Raw genomic sequence first — 20,768 nt, 5'->3', positions numbered from 1 at the left:
AGTAAGCAGCCAGCGGCAAGTGCTCTCACGAGCCTTGCTTTTTTTGTGTTTTTTTGTGTGTTTTCTCTTGTTACTATGTGTTGTTGTGCGTCGTGTAGACCGGATGCAGATTGTATTTCAGAATTTTTGGCTACGACATTCATCAAGGAGGAGACTGTGATGAGCGGTTACGCATTCTCGGCAGCACGAATATTCCAGCACTGCAGAGCACCGATGCGTATGTCGAACTGTCGCGGCTTGGAATTGAAACGGATTTACATGGGCCAGGAGATGTGAGACAATCTCTTTTCGTCAATGAATGCTTCAGCTTTGCGTTTGCTTTCAAAACTTAGCTTGTAGCAGACGTGCACATTCCACCATGATGTCCCTGATCCACTGGTGAAAAGTATGCTTTGATCCTGTCCGTTTTCATTTAGAACTGCTTCATGCAACAAAGAGGGTGCAGAAAGTGCTTAAGGTTGAAGAATGTATGTGTATTTTGTGTTGTGTCACATTATTTGTTATTTTGTTCTCTTTGTTTTTTACTTCAAGATGGTGCCGCGACAGTGGTTGCCTTTACAGCAGCTCCTATATTTTGTTTTTGCTGCAGTCAAATGTAAATGTCTGCATTGTAAGACAAATAAAGCCTCATCTAATCTGAACTAATGCTGATGTTGTTTGCTTGTGGAGGGGTCAGCTATAAAATGTTTTTGTACTGCTCTCACCAACCAATCAGGGAAGGGAAACATCTCCACACCAACCAGAGATGCTTAGTATAGAACAAATTAATGTGCAAGAACCACTGCAGGCTTGTTTCGCGAGTCAGACAGGTTTGCTCTGTGTAACCACTAAGTGAATGGAAAAAAACGCTGTTGTGGATCCAATTCGTTGAATAAACAATCCCATTGTTGGCTATGTTTATAATGGCAGATGAGTTTGACACGGCATCAGACAGAGGGTACAATTTGATTTGACAGAAAAAATTACATAACATTCATGTACTGGAGAAGAACACTATGAAATGAAGACTGTTGGGGATAGATTAACATCATTTCACGGGATAAATGTGAAAATTGCCCACTTCTGGTACCTAATAATATGACCAAGGAGAATATTGTATATATATATATATATATATATATATATATATATATATATATATATATATATATATATATATATATATATATATATATATATATATGTGTGTGTATGTTGGGGGGGGGTTCGGGGGGTACAGTTACCCTCTCTCTCTCCGAGTGGTTGCATAAATATGTGAAACACACAAGGTGACAGAGCAATGTGTCCCCTCACCTTGCAGGCCAGTTTGTGGTCGGTTGTGTAAAAGAGGAATCTGAACCAGCTGTCATGAGAAAAAAACTTACACAAGCACACACAAACACACATGCGTGCACGCATGTATAAGATACCACTCACCCTCCCTCAGTTTATTTTTTTTGTTCTTCTGTCACTCCACCAACCCATTTTCACACCATATTTCCACCCTTTTCACACCTTTTTACTCATGGCCCGTTTCACAGTGCATCAAGCACTACGATCTGATACCCCTCCCCGAGCTGCCAACGTAATAGAACCTCACATTGTGTGGTCCACACAAACACACACAAAAAAAATCTGTGTTGAAATCTGTCTTCCGAGACTTCGACTGACTTAGCCATTTTCACAGAATGGGAATTCCTGAGGGGGAATTCTGCTCCTCTCTGCACAGTCTGCCATTCAAATGGAGGACAAATGAAGACATTCACACAGACCAGTATGGTGTCCACCTGAGAGTTCTATCTCGCCATTTGCTTGTGAGTCGTGATGTGAGTCCAACATGGCCCCACTGCTCCTCAACGATACGATTCCACCATGTTTACGTCCAATGAAATGTGCCTCGCTTGCTCCATGCATCTATTTCCTCGATGCATGAAGCAAGCAATGAGGTTGTAATCACAATATCCTTCTTCTTTCCCTCGCCAGAAACTCCTCAGCTCTGTCTTGCCACCTTCCCCAACCCCCTGCTGGATTCCTAGCGCACCTCCAACAGTGCCTTGCTGTGTGGCCTTTTCAATTATGTATCGCGGGAGGGGAGGGTGATCGTATAAGAGAAGAAACAGTTTCCTGGCACTGCCGGAGCCCCCTCTGTGACATTTACTAAGACCCTCAGTTTGTACGTGTATGTGTGTGTCAGTGATAGGTCGCTAATAATGCCCAGCACACTCATTAATGCCCTTTAGCTTCCCACAAAAGGGTATGGGGGGTACAGTACTTTGTTCCCCTGAGTTAAAATGTTTCTTTATTTGCACCCTCCATATATCACGGACAATACTGAGCTCTACCGAATGTGGGAAAAAAAAAAAGAAAAAAGGTTCACAATTGGCCCCATTAGGAGACGTCCCCAAACCAACTCCAATCATTCACATGTCATTATTCCGCACTAAGTTAGAACAGAAATTGACTTGTGAGATGTTTGCCTGTCGTCGAACATCAGCGCTGGTGAGAATCTAGATGACTCGGTGTCATGGGGCTCAAATAAGGTCGCATCTCCAACCAAGCGTGTCGACACGTCGTGAGGCCTTGCTCGTGAATCATCCACTGCTCTTTGTGGACGAGGTGTCACACATTAACCACTGTAGATTTGTTTTGATTTTCAGCAAGGAAAGACCTTGAAGTGAGGCATTTGGATCGGTCACTGAGTTTTTGGGGAGAGATACACCAATGCTTATATTATTGTCTAGAAATTTTATGAAACAACGTCAATCATCAAAAAAATAAGTCCAGTGAGGCGAATCATGAAATAACGTAAGTTTGACTGAAGAGACAGAAATGTGGTGAAACACTCTCCTCTAGTGGATTTTATATGTAATTACAAGTCAAACTTTTTATGAGGCGAAGCATTGTACGGTCATTCAAAAAAATAAACAGTTGAACCACCAGATGGAGCAATTGAGTTCTTTAATGTTAATCTTTTTTTTTCTTTGTTACTGGCTCGTATTCGTCGTCTTTCTTCCCCTCCACCCGCATTGCCACCACCGTTATCTTCGAACCAATCTCTCTTGAGCTCAAAAAGCCATTTTCTTTTTCCTCCGGTGCCCCCCCCCCCACCTCTTCACATCTAAGACGAGAAGACGATGATGAAGTCTGTCAACTGCTCCTAGCATCAGGAGCACTCCACGCTAATGTAGCGGTGAGCTATTACTTTTTTGATTTCATTTGTTTGATATACAGTATACATTTTTTTTATGACAAGACGACGGACACTGGCAAAAGAGGAAGGGGTCATTACATACGCGGTCATCAGCTCCATTGTACTTGACGCCGCTCCTCCTTTGTGTCAGCTTGTTCCTGTGACATATTTGTTTTGCATGTGGGCTTTGTGCAGTACAATGTATTCCCGGATTGGAGAGTTTGCCATGAGAAATGAAGCTGTCATTGGAATCATCATCAACTTGCTGTTGCTTCTTCACTCAAGCAAAGGTGAATCGCGCCCCTTTTGGATGGCGGAAAGGGTTTATTTATTTTTTTATTTGTTTATCAATGTATTCAATGTATTTACACAGTTTCCCTTTTGATTCGTATTAGTAGTAGTACACCAAGAAAATGTATTATGAGTTTCTATGAAGACAATACAATATTTCATATTGTTGAGCCATCACGGATAATGTAATGCCGTAAATTTCCACTGCCAGCACACAAAACAGGTGAAGACTTCCACCCGCCTTCCCCGGTCCTGTTTTTTGGTGCCGGCCCGCAGTCCGTCCTCAGTGTGCTGCTATTGGCCATGACGGTGGTCCTGTCGGTCGTCATCTACCTGTGGGTCCTCAGGTACATCTGCGTCGGCTGCTGCCAACCCGTCGCCGTTGGGATCGACACGGAAGCTATGGCCGAGATGTCGTCGGCCCTCCTTTGAAGGACGCTTTAGAACTATTTGTATATATCTACTTCATCTTCTCCATCTTCATATATTCATAGCTTTATATAATAACCCCCAAGCATCGTTATGCTGCCATTATGTTTTGTTGCCATGGGAATGACAAATGCGGCTGTTCCACTGCGTGTATTTGTTCACAGAGCAAAGTGCACCTCCCAATAACTCCTGTGCAGGGTGCACTGTTGTTTTTTTTTTCCTCTTTTTTTGCAAGACATTTTATATGGACTACATCAAGTTTTGGCGCCTGTTGCTAAAGGTTGCACAGGCTCCCAGCATCCATGCAGTTACCATGGCAACCGGAACTTTCACCTCGGCGCCGGAAGATAGCGCTAGACACCAAATCTGGATTGCTTCAAGTGAAGAGCAACATTGAGGTTATTGGATTGTCCTCTGGGTGTTTAAATTAAAATTGCTCACAAATTACTAAAAGTGGGGAGAAAACTGTACATCCCTGCAATCGTCATAATAACGATCCTCGTCAACATTTTCAATCAATTAGTATTCTTTTTGATCGAAAACGTGTAATTACCGTACCTCAAATCAATATGTTCTCTGTAAATTGCTTGTAATTTCAAACAAATAGAAAAAACAATACAATTTTACATGCATTCAAAATGTATATTGTCACCCGTGGACGATACGTCGTGAGAGTCTCCACGAAGAGATAAAGCCGTACATTGTGTTCCGTCCAATTCGGAGTCATATAAGGACAGGGGGCGTCTGAGGGGGCAATCATTTGATGGCCCCTCCCAAATTGTGCGCACCCTGTAGCCAAAGATTGACGTTTGCTCGGGCATGCGTTGTCGCAAGGACTTGATGCAATGAGGTGTAAAAAGTAAAAATTAAAATATATGTTTTAAAAACCAAAAAAAAAATCTCCACGTTAAGCATATCTCGTGAACATTTGAGTGCTGTGGGAATGCAGAAAATTAAATTCATTAGACGTTTAGCCAAAGAATATTTATGATCATACTTTTATAAAGTCTATAACAATTAATATTTATTTTCGTTGTACTGTTTGGTTAGATTAAACAGTAACGCTTTTGATGGATTGTTAATTTGTGATTTCCACATGTTTTGCGGGATGTTTAGAAACTCAGTGGCTGTGGTTTGTCCCTGAAGGCAACTAGGTTGTGAGATCAGCTGATTTTTTACGCTGCCATTTTGTCCGGTGGAGACAAGCAGCCGTCCAGCCTTTTCCTCGTCGTGTCTCAGAACAAGCCTACGTCGAGACGTTCCACGTTGCGGGACGGGAATTGACATTAACGTGGACAGCGCGAAAAGGAGAACGAAGGAGACCCACGCAGCACCAGCGACTGTCATTTTTTAACATCACCTCTCTGCCGGTTCAACTCTTTTCCAAGCTAATGTCTGTAGCTTTTTTCGGCTAATACCCTCCGCCCCTATGCGCCGTCTACCCCCTTGCGACTCAGACATCACCTGTCACCGCTGCTGACCCCCCCCCCCCCTGTGAATTTTACAAGTTCAAGCAATACTCTTCTGTCTGACTTTTTTTGCTCGAGGGAAGAGTTGACTCGGAATTTTCTTTGCTAACGAGCTAACAAGTTGACTTGGAGGAAGGAGGAACTAAAAAAAAATCTGCAGAGGGCGATTGTTTGTTGCTGCGATTTCACACGGATTGCTCGCATTAGCACCCCCCCCCCCCCCCCCCCCGGACCCCCACCTCCCGAGGTGCCCTGCGTGAAACCGTAAGAACGTTCGTGTGCCAGAGCGGTCAGGAAGCAATGTTTATTTATGCGCACAAAGTTATTTCCATTGTTGGCAAATCCCACAGCGGGACTCTTTTTGATTTGGAGGATTGCAGCGGAAACATGAGCTAACACAGACTAGCTCATAATCGTGTCGTAGCTTTAGAGAAAGAACGTGAAAAAAGGCCGTTTCGGTTCACTTAACAGAGAAGTCCCGTTCAAGTCTCCCCTCTTTTTGGAGTCGACCCAGTGATAGGAACATTGTGTACTTTTTTCTTTTTTTTTATCTGAACCATTGAGCAGAGGCATATTTGAGGAGCCGAGAAGGAGACGTCATGTCTGGCCAATCGATCACCGACCGGATCGCTGCAGCTCAGCACAGCATGACCGGATCGGCGATCAATAAGGCGGTGTGCAAGGCCACCACGCACGAAGTGAGCGGACCCAAGAAGAAACACCTGGACTGTGAGTGCATTGCCTCTTCTTCTATTCTCCTTCAGAAAATAATATCAAGCTTCTGGAAAAGTCACATATCTATTCAGAAAGTTGTGCAGAGTCCAAAACTCAAAGAAAATAAATTCCACAAAACCTGCAATCGATGAATAGCTGTCTGAGACCACATTAGAGGTCAAGTGTGCTGGTTTCTAGTTGTTTAGTTGTCAGTGTAACTGTTCTGTAAAAGTGACACAGTGTCTGGTAAGATGTCTTAAAAATGGGTGTCTGCCAAAGTGATGACTGGTTTTCGACATGAGCGTAACGCATCAGGTTTGAAAATCAGATGGTGGATTTGGCGGGGCTCTAGGTATTTGTGTGTGTTGGTGTGGGGACAACTTTTTTGTTTGGAAATATGGTCGGAACCTTCCTTTAAATTAAAATAAAACAATACAACTGAAATGATTTCTGACCAAATTGTCTAAATCCATTCCTTTCATCTGCTTCTTGGAATACACACTCCCCTATTGAATGGCAAGATCCAGTTCAAAATATCCATCTTGTGTTGGTTTGAGGTTCTCTACCAAGTTGTTCAAAGAAACCACAGAAAATTATCACCCTCATGACATAATTTAATTACTGGCATAGTAAAGTTAATTATTTACTTAACATTTAAAAATGCAAAAGGGGACAGTCAATTTCAAATATTTTTCTATCTGTACAACCATCTGCTGGAAATAAGCACTGCAAGAAATAAGATTATTTCGGTGCACAAAATAAGACAAGAAAACCTTTATTCGTCTCACAGTATAATACAGGTAACATCCGATTTAAGACCGGTGCGAGTTACGACCACCCGCACTTACGACCACGACCGCCAGACCCTTTTTTTTTTATTCTACAGCTGGGACAGCTACGGTGAGATCTGTAGCGTGTTTGCAATGCATTTGGTAGAATAAAGACTCGAGGTGGTCCTTCTTGTTTAGATTGAACAAGTAGGATGTTTATTTGCCGGAGGATAGAGAGCAACCGCTTTTCTCAGCATTGAGAACTATTTTTTTGATCACTGTCAAAGGACCATATGTAGCGTTATGGCTGCGTTGCCAGATGCGCTCAACTTTCAGCATGCCTCATTTATCTTAAGAGAAAATATTACAGCATTGCACAAAATGAGGATACAAAATAACTGTTTCTTCACAAACGTGTACAACAATTTTGGCCAGCCAGCGCGTGATGGTGTTGCGCTACCTGTCACATTGGCACCGGCGTGGGGGAGTGTCCACCGACATCGAGGTGGGTGGGGGTCGGCGCTCGGGTCAAGGATCCCCCAAACGCCGGCCTGGGCAAAAGCCGAGGCGGGTCGGCCGTCGGCGCTCGGGGCACGGGATCGGCGCGACAATAACGCCGCATCGGGCCCACGCTGCCACCGCCTCTTTGAGACTTTTTTCCTTCGCCGTCCACCAAAGTCCGAGTGTGTGTGTTGGGCGACCTCTTCCGGCTTCTCCGTTAGCCGGCAGAGCAATTTTTCAAAAGCACGTATGCGTGGGAAGCCGTGCGTATTTGGGTCAGCAGAATGACACAGTACTAAAAATCGATAATACAAAATATAAAATGATAAAAATGACACAAAAAGTTATAAGATTTATAATTTAACTGTAAGAAGTTTGGTATATAATAGTATTCAATAGAAAACGTTGCATAAAAACAAGAGATTGACATTGTATACTATCCTGTAGTGTAAATGTCACATCGTCCCTTTTGAATGTATCTCGACTTACGACGGTTTTGTCGCAACAGAACCTGTATTCCAAATTCACAGCAGCTGAGTCATGAAAGGAAGAAGTAGAAGAACAAAATATTGGAGCTGCTGTAAAGGCTGTCACTCTTGCTGCGCCATCTTGAAGTCAAAATAAGAAAATAATATTACGCAACACATAAGACACTGACACTCTTGTCTTTTTTATATAAACCACTTCCTGATGAAAGTGGAGAGGATCAAAGTCTCCTTTCACCAACGAATCATGGACGTCATGCTGAAAACGTGCACACGTCCGCTACAAGCTGAGTTTCGAAAGCAAACACCAAGCTGTAGCGTCCATTGATGAAAAAAAGAGATTGTCTCAAATCTTCTATCCCGCGTAAATCCGCTTCAATTCCGAACCGCGACTCCTGTCCCAGTTCCTCATACGCAATAGCGACGCTCCTTTCTTCTCATCCTTGGCTCCTCAAGCCATGTATTCATCATGCTGCAGACGTCCAACAGCACCGACCTCTCTGCCGAAAAAGGGTGTGTGAAAAATGCTGCCCATTACAGGCACTAAGTTAATAAATAGATAAACAGATGGATGATTAATACATAAATAAATGGACATGCCGATAAATAGATACATAAATAAAAATGAATGAATAAATGAACAAATAAATAAATACATACACAAATAAATAACAGGGGCATCATTGTGATACAGGAGTTTTAACATCATAAAAATAATATAGAGAAATGCTTCAGTGTCAAATTTTCGTCCAAACCTTTCCTGACCTTTACAGCCAAAGCTCAGATTAATAATTGTGGGCGATTGATTTTTCTGTGAGGGCGACAACCTTGGTGTCAACTGTGTTTGGCAGTTGGGGGGGGGGGGGGTATCAGTGCAGCCGGTGCGTCAACAGGTTGAAGCCGCAAATTTGCACCTCTTCAGATGTGGCTTTTTTTGTGTGTAACTGTCGGAATTGGTCACACTGACGCCTTGAGTGCAGTGCAATGCTGACTTCGACCTCCAGCCAAGCACTGCAGCGCTTTGGAGGCAGCAGAGTTATCACATCGCTGGAGCATTTAAGGAACTAGTGGCAGGATGTGGTTTTCCTAAAAATTTAAATGTGGTGAGAGGATACGAAACTCCCACGTTGCAGTTGGTTGGTTGCATTTGATGCTTCCGCAGAAAAAAAGATGTTTGTGCACCCGCTACCTTCCATTAACGGTGACAAACATGCAACTTTTCTTCCCTTGGCTAAAAAAAATGTCTGCCAGCATGCTGGGAATGTTCTCACTAGCATATTTCCCTCCCCGCCAGAAGCCTTTCAACATCGGCAACCAAGACTAAGTGTGACATTCATCCACCACTTGTGAAAATAGGAACAATTTGAAAGCCACTTCTCGTCACCATTTGGAAAGTCTACCTCCGTTACTCTGTAGTGGGCTCTATTTTGCATTGGTAGCTGTGGTCACTTCAGTAACCTCACTTAATCTGCCTTTAATGACTAGCTTTATGTTTTGCGATTTAAAGTTGACTGGAACAATTTTTGCTCTGACCTTCAAATCGGGACATCTTGACAATCAATCTTGACATCAGTTTGACGTTACATCATCCGGCACACCCGATTGTGATGGGCTGGGGCAGATTAGATTGTTATGACAGCTATGTGAGTATCTAGGTGGCTGGCTGTCTAGTTAGCAATCTGTTAGCAATGTGGCTATCTATGTGGCTAGCTATCTAGCTGGAGATCTATTAGCTGTGTGGCTATCCGGGATGCTGGTTATCTAGCTGGCAATCTATTAGCAGTATGGCTATCTAGGTGGCTAGCTATCTAGCTAGCTATCTGTTGGCTATCTATTAGCTATCTACTAGCTGACTAGCTAGCTTTCTATCTATTAGCGTTACTTCCGGGTTGAGTGAACGCTGGAAAAAATTATCCTGTGACTGTAAACTGACCTTGAGAGTTTTGAAAGGCGCTTATAAATGAAATGTATGATGATGATGATGCAGTATCGAAAGTTCGACATTAACAGTAGCCAAATGGCTCAGGGTCACATTGTATACTGTAAATAGGTACGATGAATATCTTCAAATATTTTGAAGTTATCCAACTTAAATGATTCGTTTAATTGGTATTTATTTATTTATTTATTTATTTAGTTATTTATTTTGGTGTGTGTCATGTTAAATCTTTCTGAAAGGAACAACTTCAAAAAGATATAAAGACTAGAAAATATCAAGTACCGGTAGTCAGTTAGATTTTAGACTGCAAAAAACATTCAGCTTTCACTAAGAAGCTAACATGCAAAAAAACACAGAAGTAATATATTTTAAGCTAATGTTTTTTTTTTAACAAACCCCAAAAAGACGACAAACGTGTTGATAAACATTCAAAGTGTTTTACAAAAAAACTGGCAGAAATAATTCTCCAAAAATAACCAAATATGAAAAGAAAATGTCTGCCAAACTGTCAACATTCAGAAGAGTCCCTCCATCATATTCGTGGAAGACATCTCTATAAAAATCAATGAGACTCGAGAGGCGCTTTTCCAGGAGGACACTTCATGGTGTCAGTCTTCTTCGGACCAGCTCAATTGTTGTTTTCACCATCTCATAGCCCGTCCAGAAGAATTGTGACATTTCACGTCAAGGCTGTTTTCCTTGTGGCCGGCGATTCCGGTTGTCATGGTAGCAATGTAGGCAGCTGGCTGTTGTTCAATGTACTAAGTTGGCAAGGGAGCCTGAATGGGTAATCACGGCCACCGCCACGCGAGATTGCCAATATTGCGTGCATCTACAAAAGCTACATTGCCAGTATGAAAGGGGTTTTTCTTCATGGGTGATTTGTCGAGCATGATTCATGAGGCGTAGTGTGTAAAAAAACATTTACAATAGTTTACCCCTCTCGGGTCTCATTTAGAAAAATGTTCTTTCCCTCGTGTCTTCAAATAAATAAATAAATAAATAAATAGGCCATGTGTTCTTTTTTGATTTCTCACTCATTCCTTGTTAACTTAGCAACGTTCGCTACCATCGACCATCTATTTCGACTGGACTGGGAGTGAATGTTTTCAAATGGAAGCAAACCAATAAAATATTGCATTTTTATTGTCATAATGTTCAACCAAAGCGTCCAGTTTGAGTGTAATGCTAACATCATGTCATGCTAATATTATGTCATGCTAACGTCATGGAATGCTAACATCATGTGAAACACCATCAAAGGGCTTAGTGATATTCACATTGACTTTATGGCGGGAGAGTGATATTAATCCAGTGGCGGTTTGCTGTACCATTTGGTCCATACATCTTGAGCAAGCTTGCGACTTGATGGGAGGTGAGTGGAGTGCTATCCGAACAGAGCAGTGGTGGCCCCTCCCTGGCTGTTGACTAAAGATAGGTCCAATTGAGACTACCAGGGCTGGAAAGGAAGTTGGTTGCTCACCGTGGACTGCACGCCTCTTTCACTAAACCGGAAGTTGAAGGATTTTTTACAGGGGGGGGGGGGGGGGGGGGGTTTGCAGAGTTCATGCCTAAATAGAGCCCTCAACCAAAGTGCATGCTTCTGTGTTGCGGTGTCTGTACTTGTGAACGTTGGTTGTTTGTCTCTGACGTGAGGGAGGTAGGGGGAGGGATGATGGGGGAGCGATATTTATAGCAGCGTTCTCTCGGGAACTTTGGTTTCAGCCGCTTGTTTAGTTTTGCCGCACTCTACCTACGTACATCGAGCCGACTTAATGCTCTGACGCACTCCGTCATTTGCTCTCCAGTCCCATTGGGTCGAAGTTGATGATATTGAGATAGCCCCCGACATTAGAGGATAGTCAGTATTTATTTCTGTGAGGAGAAATCGACCCCCACCCTGGGCCCTCTGGGATGGCATAAAAACAACAACGCTCGAACTAAGCTATTCATAGGCAAACGTTTGTTGACGTTGTGCCTTTCCTTCCTCTCCGCTTCTTCCTTGTTAATTTCTCGATTCCCCTCCACTCCCCCCTCCTCTTCCCTTTTACCTGGCGACACAATCTGCTCCCGTTTTAATACTCAGCCATGGCTTGTTCCGTTTCGTGAAATGGAAACGCTTCCCTTCTCAAATATGAGCGATGAAAGAAGCAGTCGGACAAAGTCTTTCACTACAGTAAAGTCTCGTTATATCGATATTCAAGGGAGTCCGAAAAAATATCGATATAACCGGGACTATCGATATATCCGACCCTGTTTGCATGTAATTTTCTCCGTGTGTGCATAGAAATAGTATCGATATAACCGGGACTATCGATATATCCGATATCGATATAACGAGACTTTACTGTATTTTGCTCTCTTGTCTGCCAGAAGGAATGCACCCCGCTTCACACTTTTTCAGCGTTTATCGTCAAGAGCACTGGATGTGTGTGTGTGTGTGTGTGTGTGTGTTGGGGGTGCTGCGTTCAGTCTATCCCCAGGATTGGGAACGAAGCGCCAGACGAGGTGCAGACGCTGCCAGGTGTTAATCCTTCGCGGCTGGCGGCTCCTCGTCTTGTTGGATCCGAGCAGTACAATATGTATGCTCACCTTGAAACTAACACCTAAGCGTGAGCAACGTAAATCTCATTCTGGACAATCTTCGCTGGCTAGCTGTGCACTGAATAGATTCTGTTGATGGTCTTCACATGTTGAAATGCTCTGAAAGATAAAATTGAGTGTCCAGTCTATTACTCTGCAGTTTGTGTTTGCCGTTCATTAATACAGTGGGGGCTTGGCTTACGAACTTAATTGGTTCCCGGACAGAGTGTGTAAGGCGAAAAGTGTGTATCCCAAAAATGTATTTCCCATAGGAAACCATTAAAATGAGAATAATCTATTCCCAAGTCTCCATAAAATATAATTTTCAACTAAATAAGCCTTAAAACTACACACAATATGCACCTTATTCTATGTATAAATGTGCCATTTTATTGTAATGAAAAAATACACTGCACTGTATAATAAAGTCACTTTACATTTGTGATGGTCGTTGATGGCTCTTAATTGACACCTGTTGCTTGATGACTTGTAAGGTCTTACTAAACTGAGGCATCACATTATCATTCATTATGTTGATGATTCTGATAGCCACAGTCTTTTCTGGATGGAACTGTTCAATAGAAGCCTGCACATCATTCCACTTAGCCAACATTGCCTTGATGCTCTCACTTGATGCTGCAGCCATCTCTTCCTCCTCGCCCTCAGATGACAACTCCTGAATGGCTTGCTTCTGCTTGTCCTCTTGAAGGCAAATCAAATCCTCTGTGTTGAGGTCCTCATTATGGTCAGCAACAAGCTCCTCGATGTCATCTGCATCCACTTCGAGTCCCATGTTCTGTCCAATGGAAACAATGTCGTCCAAAACAACAGAGTCATGAGGATCAAATCCTTCAAAGTCCCTCTCAAGGATGCATGCGAGCCACAAATTCTTCCATGCTGCTTTCAAGGATCGAAGGGTAACATCATGCCAAGCCTTTTCTAACAGCTGAACACAATGATTCACATTGAAATGGTCCTTCCAATTATCCCAAAGGGATAGTTCGGTGTCATTCGTCGCGTGAAAGCACCGAATAAATAAAGCCTTTGTGTAAAGCTTTGTTGCGAAGGATGGTAGCAATGGTGGACTTAGTATATCGGTACCGGGCCGCTAAATCAGACAAACGCACACCTCGTTCGTCTTTCTCAATGATATCCTTCTTCTCCTCGAATGTAATTTTGTTTTGTGTCTTCTTCGGCTGAACACGAGTCTGTGGTGGGGTCTTTTTCGGTCCCATAACAGCAAAAGTATCGTTGAAGACGATCGACGTGTGCATTCAGATAAAGGGGGTGTGGAAAGGTAGGCCACTGTTCGATCGTGTGCTTTGGTGTTCTTCCGCCGAAGATTACTCCGCCAGCCATGGTGGGGCGGCGCTCCATGTGTATCCCGAAAAGTAGTGCTTATGCCAAGGTTTAATTTTCATAAATTTAATGTTCGCAAACCGAACATTTCGTAAGGCAAGGTGTTCGTAAACCGAGACCCCACTGTTCTTGATAGTCCGAGGGGGGAGCTAAATAGCTGACCAACTAACACACACGCACACATACGCACATTTACACCCACGTGTACACGCGTGTCCCTTGGTGCCAGGAAGTCTCTGGTCTATTGTGGCTCAATCAAAGGCCGGCGAGGTCAAAGATGGGTGATAACAATGGGCCTCAAATGAGTGAGGCGTAAGATCCTATTCACAATTGCATCCCTGCCAGGTTTCTGTAATAGTTTTGGATTTTTCATTGTTATTTTTTTTCTCCCTTACCACCAATTCAATTTGTCTTTACAGACGCTACCCTACTTACCAAGTTGCAATGGTACATACGAACATTTTTGTAGTAATATATGTAGCATTCTCACCATTTGTACATGTACATATAAAGACATACAGTAAAGTCTCGTTATATCGATATTCAAGGGAGTCCGAAAAAATATCGATATAACCGGGACTATCGATATATCCGACCCTGTTTGCATGTAATTTTCTCCGTGCGTGCATAGAAATAGTATCGATATAACCGGGACTATCGATATATCCGATATCGATATAACGAGACTTTACTGTATATTTTATTAAATGTTTCTTTTTCAGTACAAACCATTACAAGTTAGTTATACAAGCCTTAAACATACTTATATAAACTTTAAACATACTTATATAAGCCTTAAAGGACAACCGACGTCACTTTTTTGTTTCCTAACTGATATCAGAAAAACGTTTTATAGCATCTAAAATACCCAAAACACGCAGTATATTTTTAGTCAAATGCAAAACACCAATTACAATACCTTCAAGTGTTTTGAAACCGGAAGTGGCCAGTTTCAGAAGGTCCCGCCCCCATGTTCGTGGTGTCACGGCACGACGTCTTGCCTTGCTCGAGAATCAAAACAATGGCTTCAGATTCGGAGAATATGCTTTCTTGTTACTCATCCAGTTATGAATATGATTCAAATAGTTCTGAAGAAGCATACATGTTTGCAATCGATTAAATAATGTATTCTGTGTCATTTTGAGGCATCAGGGGTGGGAAATGTCGCACCCAAAAAAGGCAGAACATGCCGACAAAGCCGTGTAAGGAATTAATCAACCAGTGTCCACAGGCTGATTAATTCCTTACATGGAGCTTTGTCGCCCTCTTCTGCCTCTTTTTGGTCCTACACGACGTTTTCAGACCAAAGTACAGCAAAATGCATTGGCATGATGGAAGGACTGCTACAATGTGTCCTTTTTTCGGTCAGGGGCGTTCCTTCAGTGACGTAACGTACGGACTCGTCACCAAGTCAAAAACAAGACTTCCAGAATATTCAATGAGAGTCTTAAAACGTAAAATATAGATATATGCGGTGGAATCTTTGTAAAATACGCTCAGTAGAAGTCATTTGAAGACATTTTACAAATTATGGACACAACTTGACCGGAGACGTCGGTTGTCCTTTAAACAGATATTCCATACAAAATATAGCACTGAAGCAATTTACGAACAAATTCACCTTATGAACCGTTCGGAACGTATCTCATTCGTAAAGTTGAAGAGCGTCTGTATTTTTTTTTTTTCTGTTTTCAATTTTTTTTTTGTTTTTATTTGTTTTTCTGTTTTTGAAAAGGCTTTTTTTGTGAGTTTTAGTTTTTATTTAAATGTTTTTTTAATATACAGTGTTTGAGTGCAAGACAATAACAACAACAAAAAAGTCCCTAAACATGCTGTTAACCAAAAAAAACATCTCAATTCCCTTCTGTTCGTCCTCGCGTCTTATTTACGACCAAACCAGAATAAATTCACTTAAAATGAACCGCAAAACCGCTCGTATGATAATTGACAAAAAGGGAAACAAAAGGGTATTTTTCTCCAAAACCTCATTCAGCTCTGGGATTGGTTGACATCTCATGCTTTGCACTCGGCCTCGTGCTCCATCTTCCCAGCACACCTAATAAGACTTTCCTCCTGCTTCCAAACTCAATAAAACCGTGGAAGTTCAGTTTAAATGAAGAGCACGTTTTCTTCCAGCGCTTAAGCCAGTCAGCGTAAATAATACTTATTTGTGTTGGTGCAACACCTAAATTCTGATTTTGTTTCCTCTCCCGCATCGAATACCCAGAAATCTATACAGATGTTAGACTAAAGCAGGGGTCGGGAACCTTTTTGACTAAGAGAGCCATTAAAGTAAAATATTTAGAAATGTTTTTCAGCGAGAGCCACACGCATGCGCGCGCGCACATACACGCGCACGCGCGGCTACTTTTCAACAAAATATCAGAATGTATTTTTTAAAATAACTTTGTGATAGTACTCACCGTTAACATGGATGGTTTTCCGTTCCTCATGTTTGGTAAAAATCCAGGAAAACGATCGGAATGAAATTCAATTTGCACTTTCCGCCAACTGCAGCCCCAACGGGAAATGAACGACGAAAAAAACGACAATATGTATTATAATATGTAATATTTATCGGCGAGCCATATGCAATCATCAAAAGAGCCATATGTGGCTCACGAGCCATAGGTTCCCGACCCCTGGACTAAAGGCTTACAGTTCTCTTATTTTTTTCTCTTTCAAAATATTATGACATGAAAAAACATGTTCTGCTTTCACTGGTAGGTTGCGTGATTTGATTTATAGTTTTCCATGTACAGGGAGCGATGATTGTTTTGCACATGCAATATAAATAAAGTTGAGTTGCATATACATACACACACACACACACACACACACACACACACATATATATATATATATATATATATCGTATGGACTCGCGACTCTTATTTGACTGCATTTTACAACATTATTGTCTCGCAAGTGTCTTTTTTTTGTTGTTGCTTTTGACTCAGTGCAACGGAATAGCCGTGGGCTACATACTCGAGACTCTGCTACAAACGGCATTTATTAATTGCCTTGTCAAACGCAACCGGTCGGGAGCCCTATCGTTCATCGCGTAATCATTCACACTCGTTTAAAGGTAAGTCTTTGAAATGCGTCACACGGCAACCCGTACCCGGCGCTCTTTAATTTGCGCATACTGTGATTCAGGATGTTGGTGAGCGGCGCTCCCCGCTGATAGCTTTCGAAACACGCCTTGCGGATAGGATATACTATATAGGGTAAATAATTCCAGATGACACCACGCGTGCATAGTGTACGTAAAGGCCTCGTGGGTGTTCGTGTTTGTTGCCATTTTTGTCTCTCTGAGATGGAGAGAGAGCTGTCGCTGTGTTTCAAGCACAAGTCAACCCAAACTTTTTGTCCATCTCGGGATTGGGTGGGCGATGGGGGCATTTTACCACTTGGTGTCGACGGAAAGTGGCTTGGCTAGGTCATTATCTGAGCACTGAGCAAATGTGCCTCCATTTTCTGTCTACGGCAAGTGACAAAATGGCCTCCCCCTCAGATGGACATAAATCGATCATGATCATTTTGGTTCTATTTTTTATTTGTTTTTTATCTATCTGTTTGCTTGTTTATCTATTTGTTTATTTATTGATGGTACACTGAGCAATACTAATTTGTATTCAGTGTGACAGTCTTCGCCCAACATGTCTCCGCAGGCCTTTTTTTAATGGACAGTCACTAACATAACACGTGAACCACTTTGTGTTGTTCTCATTCTCATTCAGTCCTCTTCAAGCTGCGATATGCATCATTTGTATGAGCTTAATGGCCCGTCATGGCAGGTGGGAGAGGTGTCATCTTGTACTATGCAGTCGGTGCGATTACATGCAAAGTGGGCAAAGGCGACGGAGACGATAGGTCTGCACGTGCAAGCATGTGGACATCAACATGATGAAGTATTCGGCGGGCCACCCCCGCCCGCCCCTTGCCATCGTCCTCCGGTAGTCTAATGAGAAGACATTTCCGTTGTTACCAGGTGTAGGATCTGGCTGTATCTTGTTCTTTGGAAGAGACACAAGGACTCAGAAGGGAGGTTAAAAAATGTAGATTTCTGTTCTTGTCATTGTTCATGATTGATGAGCATTTGAGACTTTCGGATGACATTAAATGCTTTACATGTCCTCAGCTCATCTCCATTTTTTGTGTGTGCAAAGCAGGATGGCGATATTCCTTTCCTAAGATCTATTTTCTGTTGTGTTTATTTCTTCATCCTCAACAGATTTGATCCACTGCACCAATGAGATGAACGTGAACATTCCCCAGTTAGCGGACACGCTGTTCGAACGCACGGCCAACTCCAGCTGGGTGGTGGTCTTTAAAGCCCTTATCACCACGCACCATCTCATGATGTATGGCAATGAGGTGGGACAACCAACATACACACACACACACACGCACACACACACGCGCACACACACACGCACACACATACACACACTCGCGCACACACACACACACACACACACACACACACACACACACACACACGCACACACACACTCACACAAAAGAGAAGCCAAGGTCAGTCGATGGAGTCAACTTCACTATGTTCATTTTTAACTTAACTTCCTACATAGCATAGTGGCACATTCTTGTCATTATTAATGCTAACAACGTTAGCATCAGCAGTCGATCAATTTAAAGGACAACCGACGCCTCCGGACAAGTTGTGTCCATAATTTGTATGACTGGGCGACCCGGTAGCCGAGTGGTTAGCACACCAGCTTCACAGTGCAGAGGTCGCCGGTTCGCGTCCCGGTCCTGCCTCCCTGTGTGGAGTTTGCATGTTCTCCCCGGACCCGCGTGGGTTTTCTCCGGGTCCTCCGGTTTCCTCCCACACTCCAAAAACATGCATGGCAGGCAGATTGACCACTCCAAATTGTCCCTCGGTGTCCCTCTGCGATTGGCTGGCAACCAATTCAGGGTGTCCCCCACCTCGTGCCCGAAGACAGCTGGGATAGGCTACAGCAACCCCCGCGACCCTAATGAGGAATAAGCGGTACGGAAAATGAGATGAGAGACTTCAAATGACTTCTACTGAGCGTACAGTAAAGTCTCGTTATATCGATATCGGTTATATCGATAGTACCGCTTATTACGATACTATTTCTATGAACGCAAGGAGAAAATTACATGCGCGCAGGGTCGGATATATCGATAGTCCCGGTTATATCGATATTTTTTCGGACTCCCGAGAATATCGATATAACAAGACTTTACTGTATTTTACAAAGATTCCACGGCATATAGGTATATTTTACGTTTTAAAACTTGCGCTGAATATTCAGGAAGTCTTGTTTTCGAGTTGATGACGATCCCCACGTGACGTCACGTTTGGAATGCCCCTGACCGAGAAAGTGACACACTTCGTGTTGATGGCGAACTTAGAAGGAAAACATATAAATAACGCGATGGTGAATCGTTGTGTCTTGCACCAAGACAACTATTTGATATACGCTGACACAAATTCCCAGCCGACAAATCAGTCCATTTCCAACGGAGCTTGGGCGCCATTTTCTGGGTGCTACATTGCTGTCGTTGACGTCTCAAATTGATATAGGGGGACTCCTTTAATCGATTGCAAACATTTATGCTTTCCTCTTCAGAACTATTTGAATCATATTCATAACTGGATGAGTAACAAGAAAGCATCTTCTCCGAATCTGAAGCCATTGTTTTGATTCTAGAGCAAGGCGAAGACGTCTTGGCATCACTTTTTTGTTTCCTAACTGACATCAGAAAAACGTTTTATAGCATCTAAAATACCTAAAACACGCAGTATGATATTTTTATTGAAATGCAAAACACCAATAAAAATGACTTAAAGTGTCCAAAATCTGCAAAAAATTGAGCTGCGAATTGGGCATTTTCAGAAAGTCCCGCCCCCAGTTCGTGACGTCACGCCAAGACGTCTTACATTGCTGGAGAATCAAAACAATGGCTTCAGATTCGGAGAATATGCTTTCTTGTTACACATCCAGTTATGAATATGATTAAAATCATTCTGAAGAGGAAAGCATACATGTTTGCAATCGATTAAAGAATTTATTCTGTGCCATTTTGAGGCAACATTGGGGGGAAATGTATCACCAAAAAAGAGGCAGAAAATGGCGACCAAGCTCCGTGTGAGGAATTAATCAGCCCGTTTCCACAGGCTGATAAATTCCTTACATGGAGCTTGGTCGCCCTCTTCTGGCTCTTTTTGGTACAACATGACGTTTTCAGACCAAACAAGTACAGCAAAATATATTGACGTGATGGAAGGACTGCTACAATGTGTCCTTTTTTCAGTCAGGGGCATTCCTTTAGTGACGTCACCAACTCAAAAACAAGACTTCCGGAATATTCAGCGCGAGTCTTAAAACGTAAAATATAGCTATATGAGGTGGAATCTTTGTAAAATACGCTCAGTAGAAGTAATTTGAAGCCATTTTAGAAATTATGGACACAACTTGTCCGGAGACGTCGGTTGTCCTTTAAAAGTCTTGCAGTGGAGAAATGTACACTTCACAGCAGGAAAGTTATGAAAGGAAGATGAAAGAAAAGTAGAAATACAAAATACAGGAGCTGCTGGAAAGGCAGCCACTCTCACTGCGCCATCTTGAAGTCAAAAGAACAAAAAGATGGATGGATGGATGGATGAATGGATAGAGACAGACAGGCAAATAAATAAGTTAAATAAATAAACAAATCTAAATAAATCAAAGCAACTTTGTTGTGTCTTGTGTTTTTGAGAAATAAAATGCGTATGTCATTAAAAGACACATTTGTGGTGGTTTCAGACAGGAATGAAAATAAGAGCTTTCAGATAATATAAGTAGTGCTGGTAAAGGTTGCACATTATGTGAAAATCTTTAAACAAAGTGTTGTGTGTCTGTTTTTATTTTTTTTTCTCACACACGCAAACACAAGCTAATGTACTTTTGGGGCATTACTGTTTCCCTATTTTAGGCGAGGCTCCCTTTTGTCAGTTATTGCATCAGCGATCTCCGAAAAGAGGAAGAAATATATTTTGTTCTGCTTTTTTGTTACTGTGTAGCA

General features: G+C 42.4%; 1 protein-coding gene across 1 annotated transcript in view; it reads left to right on the top strand.

The window, feature by feature from the left end:
* The first annotated feature begins 5,067 nt into the window (after nucleotides 1-5,067).
* The window catches only part of LOC148902158 (phosphatidylinositol-binding clathrin assembly protein), a 50,631-nt gene continuing 34,930 nt past the window's right edge, over nucleotides 5,068-20,768 (top strand). Inside the window, exons 1-2 of the mRNA XM_088990488.1 lie at nucleotides 5,068-6,087; nucleotides 17,947-18,089. Of these exons, the coding sequence (XP_088846614.1) occupies nucleotides 5,958-6,087; nucleotides 17,947-18,089 (273 nt within the window). The 5' untranslated portion in view covers nucleotides 5,068-5,957. The remainder of the gene's footprint in view (nucleotides 6,088-17,946; nucleotides 18,090-20,768) is intronic.

This window comes from Hippocampus bargibanti, linkage group LG02 (genome assembly GCF_051943395.1).
Source record: "Hippocampus bargibanti isolate YZ-2025 linkage group LG02, ASM5194339v1, whole genome shotgun sequence".
NCBI lineage: Eukaryota > Metazoa > Chordata > Actinopteri > Syngnathiformes > Syngnathidae > Hippocampus > Hippocampus bargibanti.
Note: the sequence above shows the minus strand (reverse complement) of the source record. Positions and strands in the feature narration are given on the sequence as shown.